Raw genomic sequence first — 12,786 nt, forward strand, 5'->3', positions numbered from 1 at the left:
TATTATTAATGTAGACTAAGCCTGCTTAAAGTCTTTTCGGATTTTGCCGGACTTTGTTGACGTATCATGAAATTTAGTTTGCATAGTGGCAACGTCAGTTTTTTGTGAGCGTGTATCCATAGCAGGGTGTATAATTTCTAAAAAAATAAATCGCATTTCACCTGAATAAATTAACAAAAACTTTTTTTTTTAAACGGTATGTCCGAAGATGATTTTTTAAACTAGCTATTTCATAAAGCTAAATCCATTCAACAGTAGCCTGCACGAAGCAGTGAATAATAAATATGTATATACTCACGCATACATGTTAAAAATAAGCATATTCAATTTTATATTAAATTATAACTGTTACATAAAAAATTTGGCCTTGTTTTTTAACTTCCCGCTAAGAAAATGAAAAATTTTCTAAAAATCGGGAAGATATTGGTTTCACCCCATTTTGCAAAAATCGAGTTCTCAACAGATCTCGACGTTCTGAGGGTCGAGGAAGCTTCCCCGAACATTTCTACGATGATGTCCGTATGTCCGTATGTCTGTATGTATGTGTGTGTGTGTGTGGATGTATGTGACCCTCTTATAACTATTAAACTGCTCAACCGATTTGGATAAACTAAACGGAATTCCAAAGGGTTTCATTGCACTTGAATTTCGTGTAAGTTTGGACCCAATCGGACTAGTAGATTTCGAGAAATCTCAAAAATAAAATTTTTGAAAAGTCGTTTTTTCCAAACGACTTGACCGATCGACACCAAAAACTAATCAGTTCTAAACCTTGAAGAAACACATCGTTTGCCGCAAACCGGGTCGAAATCGGTTGATTTACTTGCTAGATATTGAAAACGAAAAATTTCGAAGAGCTCAAAAGCAGTGAAAAAAGCGAAATTTGAACGTTAGCGTATGAAATTAGAGGGAAGTTGCAGGAATGGCCCTTGAGGCCAACCGTTTTCCACATTTTTTTAAATTAATAATAAATAAGTTGGAATTTAAAGCGGAGAAAGTACTTTGAGGTACAAAGTAGAATCGACTACTATCTCCGGTCCCCATGATTCAACGGCTTCGTCAATGCGCCCTCAAATTCGTATGATCCCGTTGTCGGTTACATACGGCGATAGCGGAGAGTTCTCTCAATTCTTCGGAAGGATTTCATTCTTCTTTGACGTCTTTAGTTTTCTTGTGTAAACTTCATGCTGCACTGCTTTTTCAATGTATGTCTCGGCTTCGGCTAATTGACATCAACGCTGTGGCTCCGACAGAGATTTAAGAAAATCTAAACTGCCCGATATACCCAGGCCATCAGTCGCCTTATGTATGCTTTAAATATGAAAAAAAAAAAACTATTGGAAACCGATAAAAATCAGTAAAAGTTTTTCATGAAATTAATAATATAATAGAGATATGGAATGGCTAGAAAGAAATAAGTTGAGAAATGCAATATCGTTGTGCAAAAACAGCTATAGATTATGTTCAAAATCCAGATTTTTTACTATTTTTCAACTTTGCTATAACATTGCATTATAGCTATTCGAGAGACACAGACTTTATAATTTCTGCATAAACTGATTGATTTTGATCGAAATATTTATATTCTCTTTAATTGCATGGGATATGTTTGCAAAACTATGTAATCAGCTATTTTAACTTGATCGTCAACTTGCCCCACGACTTGAATGGAAAAATTGATATCAAGACGCCGTTTAAGCTCGAAAAGTGAGAGTGCGTAATAGAAAAGTGTGAATACATTGTAACTTGAAAGCAATTTCTTGATCGTGTAACGTCCGGGTAAGTTGAGATGGAAAATATGTATTGATGATCGATTGTTTCTTTACAGTTTCGCATGCAAATACGAATATATTTAATCAGCATATATATTCTGTTTGAGAGGGACAAGGAAATTTTTCGCAGAAGAATTTAAAAGTGAATTATTGTATTTTTTTTGCTGAAAACAACATCAAAACTTTTTAAAAATGTAAGTATTTACGAATTAGTAATTTAAGTATATTTAAGTGATAAATATTTTGTTAAAACTGAGTTATAGGCGAGTTCTATTAATTTTAATTAAAAATCAATAAGTTACGTATAAATTTATTGTGTTCGTGTATCTATTCGGAAAAGCGAATAAATGCTCTACTTGGCGTATTATGAAGGTTGTGAAGAACTGATGCCTTATGCCTGATGTAAATATCTTAAGAAAAAACAGAATTGAGAAATTGTATACTTCCTTTTCAATATTTTTGTTGGGATCTTGTATTTTTTAAGGACGTTAAAAGACAAGTACGAAATTAATTATGAGGTTATGTACAATTTGTTTTAATTGTGCCACGTAGTTTTATATTCTATAATCAAAGTTTTTGCTTTATTGATTGTGATTTAATTTATTAGCCTTTTAAAAAAAAAATCAAGTTTATGTTTGATGACTCACTAAAAAAACTTTGAAAATGAGTATCGATCGAAAATTGGGATGAATAGAGAAAATGGCGCATTGAGTTTAAAAAATGAAAAGTGGACGTGGTTATGGAATTTTTATGGTATAAAAAAATGAGCCATTGCTAAATGTATAGTTTTATTTTAATCTTATTTTGACGCGAAGATGACAAATTCGTGAGCGGAAAGGGAATTTTTCCATAATTTATATACACCGCCATAAGTCTAGCTATAAATGTTTAATGCTTTGAATCATAGGAATAATTATTTATATAACAAAAATTTTGGGGAAACTTTAGTATACCATTCCAAGATTCCAGGGTTAAAAGGAGTATGGTTGGATAGAGGAGATTCTCCAGATCAAGAATATATTTCATTACTTATATTGTGTTATTATTAACAACACTTTTTATTTGTCAACATGCAACCCTTTTGTTATTCGACATTTAACAAAAATTTTGTAAAAAATAATAAAATTCTTATTTAAAGCAAATATGAAAGTAATTGATATAAATCTAATATGTAGAAACAATGTAATAAGTGTATAATAAGTGCATAATAAAAGAAAAACTTGTTCAGATTCCAGAAATTGCAAGTAAAAGTTGTCAAATTTTCAACTTAAAATGCAAATATGTCCAAAACTATTAGTTAATAATAACACAATATAAGTAATTAAATATATTCTTGATGTGGATAATCTCCTCTATCCAACCATACTCTTTTTAACCTTGAAATCTTGGAATGGTATACTAAAATTGTGTAAAAAACAAAATGCTTATTTGAAGCAAATATGAAAATAATTAAAATAAAATAAATATGTGGAAACAATGTAGTGAAGTGTTAGTGTACAATAAGTGCATAATATAAAAGTAAAATTAACTATAAATCGAGAAATTGCGGGATAAAATTTGTCAAATTTTCAACTTAAAATGCAGTATATATATTCTAAATGTGGAGAATCTCCTCTATCCAACCATACCCCTTTTAATAGTATACTAAAGCCGATTAAGGACCATTGTTGCTGCACCAAAGAAATACATAGTACGTTAAAAGAACGCTGATCTCGTTTCAGTTCTAGTTATTGTATCGTACACCCCTCGAATGTAAATAAAAAATCGTTTTTATAGTAAAAGCAACCTTATTAAAGATTGCGGATTTGGTAGCAATGGAGGCAAAGCGAAAAATATAACAAAAAAAAAAACGTTAACTTCGGTTGCGAAACTATAATACCCTTCACAAATAAAAAGGCTCTTTACAAGAACTTGAATCCGATCGTTCAATTAGTATGGCAGCTATATGCTATAGTGATCTGATCTGACCAATTTCTGTGGAGAATCATTTGTTACCTTAAGCAATAACTCGTGCCTAATTTCGTGAAGATACTTCGTCAAATAAAAAAGTTTTTCATCCAAACACTTTATTCCGATCGTTTAGTTAATATGGCAGCTATATGCTATAGTCATCTGATCTATACAATTTCTTTGGATATAGCATTATTGCCTTTAATAATAATTTCGTGAAGATACCTCGTCTAATGAAAGAGTTTTTCATACATGCACTTGATTCCGATTGTTCACTTCTTAGAGAGAAAAGGACAGGTGCAAAATTTCAGATCGATAGTTTAAAAACTGAGGGACTAGTTTGTATATATACAGACAGACACACGGAAATGGCTAAATCAACTCAGCTCATCATGCTGATCATTAATGTATACATTTTATAGGGTCTACGACGTTTCCTTCTGGGTGTTGCAAACTTCGTGGCAAACTTAATATACTCTGTTCAGGGTATAAAAACAAGAGGTATTGAGAGTTGTATTAGGACACTATGAAGTGAAGAAGCCACAACCTGACAATATCCGCTGTGTGTTTGGGTCATTGATTTGTTGAAACCAAAATCCGTTAGTTAATTTTTCGGCATTTTGACTTAAATTGTTCCTTAAATTATTCAAATTTGATAGATACAATAAATTCAAAGTTTCCTACTCCATCAGCTGACATATTTTCCCACATTGTCACACTCCACATTTTTTACTGGGTTTAGTTTGCTCTTATGTATAATTCTATTAGCCTTTCCAACGTTTTTAGGAGAAATAAGGAAATACTAATTGGTCTGAAATCTTTTGGATTAGGGTGTAAGCTTTTGCCATATTTGGTATATACAGCCGTGTTCATTATAATAACAGCGCAGCAGAAGCGAAAGTATATAATGTTTTTTTTTTTTCATATTCCCTTTCGTTATTTGATCGCTTGCACATAGTTTTTGTAGAATGGAATATAGAGAAAGAAAAAAACAAGAAACCCCATTAGATTTGCTTAATTTGTATGCGTTTTTTGATAAATTAAATAGTTTAATTACACATAACTTCTTTGATTTCATCGAAAATACAAACACATCATTAAAATATATAGGAAAAAAAAAATAATATTGTTGTCATCATAAGTAAATTTTTTGCCATAATCTTTGCATTTACAATCCCACTCCGCCATCGTTGCCTATGAAAATTTCTAAAGGCATCAACTTTGTTTGTGAAGCGCTATTTTCTTTGTCACTGCGCATCGACTACCGGTTTAATGAGTTTCAAAACATGATGCAATGTCAAAAATATTTCAGATGTTTTACAGAACATTATACTTTGTTATTATACATTGTAATTGACGTTTTCGAAGTCAGCCACAGATATAGAGATCTTTGTATATACACTATGCAACATTATTATTCATACCCTCGCTCTATGTACGTAAATTCCGGAAAAAGTTATGAATTAACAACAAGAAAAAAGTTAAAAGTTATACAATACATCTTATTTGTTATGTAAAGGCAATGCAAAAAATTACAATTTGTTTACTTGAACAATATCAATTAATATTATTATCATCTAATTTGAAGACGCCACATAAATATTCACACCCCTGCAACTAAGTGCGAATTTAGCGATATCCATCTAACGGTATTTCTTTGTTTAAACATTTTTTCATTAAATGACTCAATTCAGTTGTTTAGAAATTTGCAATCACGCTGGAATGGGAAAAATTAAAGGTTTGGTACTGAAGTTAGAAAAAAGGTTGGGGAATTACACAAAAATGGTTACGGTTACAAAGTTATAAGTAAATATTTGTGTATAAGCCGGAGAGTTATAAAAAATCGTCGAATATCTGCTCGGAAAATTTGAGTTTGCGTGCTACTGTAAAATGCGGCGGAGGTGAATATTTAATGTACTTTTTTTTATTGCTAAAAACTAGGTAAAGTGCTACTTTGCCATCAAATATTGCTCATCTGGAAAAAATTATAGTTAAAGAGTGAAACAGTATCGAAGTATTGTACGTCTACTACTTGTGTATCATAATTTTAAACGTAGCCTAAAACTTACCGATCCAAACAGGGTTAGATCCTCAAAATCCGGGTCAATTCCGGTAAAATAGAACCGGCTGTCGTGGGAATTGATTTCACATTCTTTTACTTATACAATTTACCGGTCGCAGTCGCGAATGAAATACAAAAATACAGTTTCACAGCTCGAATTCAACTGAACCTGATTAGTTTATTGAGTTCGACCTTATATTATACAATTTTCCTTACATTGCCGAAATAACTTACGGCTTAAAAGTAATGTACAATATTGGCTTAATGTTAATATATTTTTGCTTACATTGCTGAATTTACAATTTTGTTTTTTGCTGATACATTTGGTTTATTTAATTTATTGCGATCACTTCCGCTCGCAAAAATTAATCATTTGTTCTCTGTATCGATTAGTATTAACAGTTTCATCAGGTTTTAGACGCTTATAAAATACCACACCCTTCTAATCCCACCAAACGCAGAGCATTGCCTTCTTACCGAATCGATCTGTTTTTGCAGTCGATGTTGATGGTTGTCGCGGATTAACCCATGATTTTATTCGTTTAGGATTCTTAAAATAAATAAATTTTTCATCGCCAGTGACAAAACGATGAAAAACTGATTTTTTTGTGTCTAAGAAAAATTTCACAAATCTTTTTTTGGTTTGTCTTTCATTCAATTCATGTGGCATCCATTTTTTACATTTGAATCTTTCCCATAGTTTTTAAACGATCTGAAATTGTTTGTTGGGCAACATTTAACATGTCTGCCATTTGCTTTTGACTCCAAATATCATCTTCACTTAATATTTCTTGCAGTTCGGTGTCTTAAACTTACGTATTCCACGATCTTCATTTCTCACATCAAAATTATTATCTGTTCAATGACTGGTATATAATGTCAATATGTAAGATACCTTAACAAAATCAAGTGAACGTTTAATATCTAATCCACTATACAAGTAGTTTACTGCCGAAAATATATGAAATTGGTCCACGAATTACCTTAGCCCCCATATGTTATTTGTATTAATATTGTTAGTCTAATAGACTTTATTCCGAATACGTCGCTCAGTGTGTGAGTTATTTTCATTAATTATAAAATTGCATGGAAATGTGTTAACGAAAATACATGAGTATGTCAAAAGTTAACTCAATGAGTCCAGGCCTTCTCCTAGCCCCAATATGCCCGATATAATAATTTCCGACTTTCTTCCTGACGTCAATAATTTTATATTGGTAAAAATGTATTATATTTAAATAATAACTTCATTGACCATGTTTGCTTAAATATATTGTGGGCTAGACCCTCGAAATAACAGCCTTGGGTCAATTCCGGTAACTGTTGTTTGAATTCTAAAATGGGTGAGGCATTGGGTGTGAAAGTGGTCCAGGCCTTTCGTCTAAGTCCCATACACCTAATATTATATAATTATTTCCCATTATTTTATTAACATTTTGCTGATACTACCAATATGTTCAGTTTTTCTCTTTCAATGAGTTTATATCACATATATATGAATTGAGTATATATTATACATATATTTAATAAAATTTCTCCCTCACGAGGCAAAATTTAGCAATGAAATGAAGTGTCTATGATCGATAATGGTAGTTAATAAGATACCAAATATATTTGTAAAACATATTTTCGAATCATATAAAGAAATCAAACCAATGTTCTAGAAAATTAAAAAAAAAAATTTTAAATTTTAGACTATTTTATTTACAAAAACATTTACGTATTGATAGGTTCGATAGACGTAACGGTGATCGTGCTGGATCTGGAGTTGGTGGAATGGGCGTTATGGGCGGCAGCGGTGGTGGCGGTGTGTATCGTGATCAGCAGCGTGGTGGTCCGATGCGCGGCAATGGTCTTGCGCGTCCACGTCCTGCACCTTATGCTCGCGGTGGAGTTGGTGGTAATGGTGCTCAATTTCGCGGCGGACCTCCACGTGCTGGCAATAATGATCGCCGAATGGATGGCAGCAACAATAGTGGTACACCAGGAGATCGTTTGCCTATTATAATTTGGTCTGAAATAAAATTGACGCCATTCCAAAAGAACTTTTATCAACCAAGTACAACCGTTGTGGAACGCTCGAAGAATGACGTGGACGGGTTTCTTACTTCTAACGAAGTTACATTAAAAGGTGACGGTATACCATCGCCCAATATTGAATTTAGTGAACCCGGTTTCCCAGAACACGTTTTAGCAGAGATCAAAAAAATGGGATTCGCTAAGCCCACTGCTATACAAGCTCAGGGCTGGCCAATTGCTCTGAGCGGACGAGATATGGTCGGTGTAGCACAAACTGGATCGGGTAAGACTCTTGCTTATGTGCTACCGGCTGTAGTGCATATCAGTCATCAGGCTCGTTTGGAGCGTGGCGATGGACCCATTGCTCTAATTTTGGCCCCGACACGTGAATTAGCTCAACAAATACAGCAAGTTGCTAACGACTTTGGTTCTAAAACACATGTACGTAACACGTGCATCTTTGGCGGAGCACCAAAACAACCACAAGCTCGGGACTTGGAACGTGGCGTTGAAATAGTGATTGCTACTCCAGGACGTTTGCTTGACTTTTTAGAGAGGGGTGTTACTAATCTGCGACGTTGCACTTACCTAGTATTGGATGAGGCTGATCGTATGCTTGATATGGGATTTGAACCACAAATACGACGCATAATTAAGCAAATTCGCCCAGATCGGCAAGTTTTAATGTGGTCGGCCACTTGGCCAAAGGAAGTGCGCAATCTGGCTGAAGAGTTTCTTGATAACTATATACAGATTAATATTGGTTCATTAACCCTTTCAGCTAATCACAATATACTTCAAATAGTAGATGTGTGTGAAGAAAATGAGAAAGACAATAAGCTTATTAAGCTTTTATCTGAGATTTCTGCCGAATCTGAAACTAAGACCATAATATTCGTTGAGACCAAAAAACGCGTCGATGAAATAACTCGTGTTATTGGACGTAACGGTTGGCGCGTATGTGCTATTCATGGCGACAAATCGCAACAAGAGCGTGATTTTGTTTTGTCGTCATTCCGTAATGGACGTCATTCAATTTTGGTGGCGACAGATGTGGCTGCCCGCGGCCTAGGTAAGACTAATTTTCCATACGTATTTTGCCGCTGCCGCTTTATAATTGCGGCTACGGCAGTAACTTGACTTTTTGATCGTAGCTGCGAGTGATGCTGTGGACGAAATGCTGAATATTCTTTCATTATTATTTTGTTGGTTCGTTGGCGAATATTATTTTTTGTCATAATGCGAATCAGCGAAACCCAACGCCTTATTAATTAATTTGTTTCGAATGCGTCCAATTAAAGATAACATGGGGTGTAATTATAAGTTCACTAAAAAACAGGTGAAGTTCTGAGTTAAAATTTAAGATGAGATTTCGAAAACACTATGCAACAATTTTGCGGACGATTCGCTGAAAAAGGTGTGGGTAAATAATGAGGAATTTGTATTTCCATACATTACTAAGAGGTTACGTTTCACATTAATTAACTTAGGATTGAAACTATGTATAATATATATGTATGCAAAAAAGACTAGTGTCAGTCAAGGAAACTGTGGCCGCAAAATCTGAATAGAACAGCACACGTATAAACAATTCCTTAAAAGGAAGGTGGGGAGATTTCCATATCGACTTTTTGTTTCAACTTAATCAAAATATAAGTGTAAAATAGCCGAGCAAGAAAAGTTGTAATACACACTTGATATTTTGTAGCATTAAGACAGTTTTTAAAATGTATTTGATTTTAAATCAAAACGAAAAATTAATGTGCTCTAGATTTTTACGAAGTTTCTTTTCTGCGGACTATTAGCAGATCCGAAGAAGATGCTAACGGTGTTTAATACGGACCTTTATATATTTATATATGCTACTAAACTTGACAGCGATGTAAGGTTAAAGTTTTCTAAACATAACATTTGTATTTTTAAGTAGAAGGAACTAGAAAAATTACATTTTGTTAGGTTAAAAGTACCGCGAATTGTTCAGAATTTGCGCCAAATAATTTTTGACTGGCAGTTGATTTTTTTTAGCTTTTATTACAATTTATGTGTGAACAAAAATATCAACCGTTTTTTCAAATGGACTTCGATTTTTTCTTATATTTGTTAAATGCGAAAATATGGAGTATAAGACAAAAACTTTAATCTGTTTCTACGGATTGTTTTTGATGGAAGAATTACTAATCATACGTGATAAAAAAGCTGAATTCAAATTTAGTATTTATTAGTAATAAGTATGTTTAAGTTATAAAGAATTAATCAAACAGCTAAAATGGCAGTGAGATCGTGACAACAAATATACATAAACATACGATCAAATGCTGTGCTTTAAAGTTTAGCTTCTACCGATGCGCGTGCTGTAAATTTGTTGGTGGAGCTTTTCTTGAATTGCACTTCAAAATCAAATAGAAAATAACGTATGTATATGTAGACAACTGTAAGGGCATATACATTGTACTTACGTTCTGTGCTCGCTTGTCTGCTTGTTCATCTATTCCGTATTTCTTTTCTCTAAAATTTGCGTTGACCCCACTTCCATTAGTTGTCAGTTTAGGTCTGTACCGGATTGTGGTAAGTACATTGCTTTTATCTTCTCATTAAAATCATTCGGAAATATATAATTTTTTTTTAGTTTTTGTTAGTCTTTTAAGTATACTATATGAATTAAGCTTCCAACATCGTGTATGACTTACTGCCTACGCATTTTATCAAATTTTCATTTCTAAATATTTAGAATAAATAAAATACAAAAGAACACAGATAATGAAAAAATCGCTAAAGGTCGAGGTCCACTTAAACGTAATGCAAAATTCCAATAGTAAATTATTTACTTAAATTATAAAATTTTAAAATATATTAACTAACTTGACTTGCAATGTTGAAGAGATTTTTGTTCAATTTGTATGATAAAATGTACTTATATTTATATTGTACCAATGTGCAATCTCTAAATTAAATATCTTTAATTTTCGACGTTTGCATCGAACGAACGTGAAATTACAACGCCCATCGTTCAATGATTTTGAACACAAAACCCAAACAGATGTTGATGATGTGAAATTCGTAATTAATTACGATTATCCTTCGAATTCGGAGGATTATGTTCATCGTATTGGGCGTACAGGACGCTCGAACAATACGGGAACGGCATACACCTTATTCACCACTTCAAATGCCAACAAAGCTAATGACTTGATACAAGTGCTACGCGAAGCAAATCAGGTAAGCATGCAAATATTTGCATATAGTAAAATTATTAGCTATGTATTTAATCAAACTTATTGGATTTGTTTTTGTTTTAAATACTTTATTTTACTAAAAATGTGATTTTGTTTTAATTGTAAACATCCACAGGTCATCAATCCGCGACTAGTAGAAATGGCTTCGTCGTCTGGCTACAATCATAAACGTAACTCCCGTGGTGGTTATCAAAATCGCGGTGGAAATCATATGGCTGGTGGCACCGGTTATGGAAATCGCGGCAATCGTGGTTATGGTAACAATAATATTGGTGGAATTGGCGGCGCCCAGTCGTATCAACAGCGCCCACAACAATCGCCAAATAATGGCAGTCAAATGTATCAACGTCCGAACGGACCTCCCTCTCGTTTCTCAGCTGCCCCACCTCAGGGAGCATATGATCGTAATCAGCAAGCCGGTGGACATAAACCCTATACTAATGTCGGAGCTGATGGCGTTGACAAACGTCCACGTTTCAACCCACAGCAACAACCGCCACAGCAAGCTTCGGCCTATCAACAACAACCCCGCATACCTTATGGGGCCAATACAAACAGTCACCCGAGTCATAATGCACACCATCAACCACCACCAAACCATCGGGGTCCACCACAAGTAAGTGGAGCTGTAGCTGCCACTTCAGCTATGTATACTCATGCACCTCCTTCGCATCATCATTCGACCGCAGGCGCACATTATGCCGTTCCCTCAGGATTTGGTGCCGCATCGGGCAACATGTTTGCCTATCCTCCACCCCCATTGCCCGTGCAGAATTAAGAGAACATTAATATCATAAGTAGTTTAAAACATATTGAAATAACTTTTGCATTTGGCATTTGATAGATTTAATTTCTGTTCATGAGAGTGTAGTGTAGTAATACGTGGTGTCGTATACTACGAGTCCTCTGTAGCCTGGTTAAAACTTAGAAGTGAAGGCCAAGGCTACACTACGGTTCATTTTTTCATTTTAACCGCACCGAACAGGATACTGTTCCCGTTGGTTAATATTTTTGTTGCTTCATTAACCCACCATGTACTTTTAAGTATGGAATTCTCTTATTTCTTTCTATTTAATTGTATTGCTAATGCAGGATATACAAGATTGCGGCTATCGCTGGTGGCATTAGTCATAGTTACAAAAAATATCCTTCCTTGCATACAATAATTTAATTTTGTTTCTTGTGTTTCCCTAAGAAAATATTCGGATATAATTTTATCTAATTTGCGTTCCTGTGAAAATTATACAAATTAAAATAAGTAATTTGTTCACTCGCTATTTCTATATATTCACTAAATTCCATCATTAGTTCTTACATTCATCACTACTTGGAAATAAATATTAGCAATTACAATAATATAACATAACTGAAGTGAATTGTATTTCTTGGATTTTAAATGGACTTATACATACTTACAAAATATAAAAGTGAAATAAAGGCAAATGCATTCATGCCCTAAAATAAATGCCGTTTTATTCCGTCAGAATTGAATGGAAAACAAAGAAGAACAAGTAGGACGGTCTATTTTCGGATGTAACAGGACATTTTATACTCGTAATTTACAAGGATCAAAGCCGGGGAAATACTTTAAGGTGTTGGCAAAGCGTTATTTTAAAAAATGTTGCGAAAGAACTTAATATTCATTATTCAAACAAACCGAATGAATTTGGTATCTAATTAACTTAAATTATAAGTCATATGCTCACCTATTATTATTACTAGATTTTATTTTCTGCCAGCGAAAACAATA

At 33.7% G+C, this 12,786-nt stretch overlaps 1 protein-coding gene across 1 annotated transcript; it reads left to right on the plus strand.

The window, feature by feature from the left end:
- Nucleotides 1-1,809: 1,809 nt before the first annotated feature.
- Nucleotides 1,810-12,501, plus strand: LOC106615841 (uncharacterized). Its single transcript, XM_014232206.3, has 4 exons — nt 1,810-1,966; nt 7,515-8,875; nt 10,841-11,019; nt 11,152-12,501. Coding segments are annotated over exons 1-4 (2,205 nt in total). The 5' UTR covers nt 1,810-1,964; the 3' UTR covers nt 11,815-12,501.
- The last annotated feature ends 285 nt before the right edge of the window (nt 12,502-12,786 follow it).

Source organism: Bactrocera oleae, chromosome 6 (genome assembly GCF_042242935.1).
Source record: "Bactrocera oleae isolate idBacOlea1 chromosome 6, idBacOlea1, whole genome shotgun sequence".
Taxonomy (NCBI): Eukaryota; Metazoa; Arthropoda; class Insecta; order Diptera; family Tephritidae; genus Bactrocera; species Bactrocera oleae.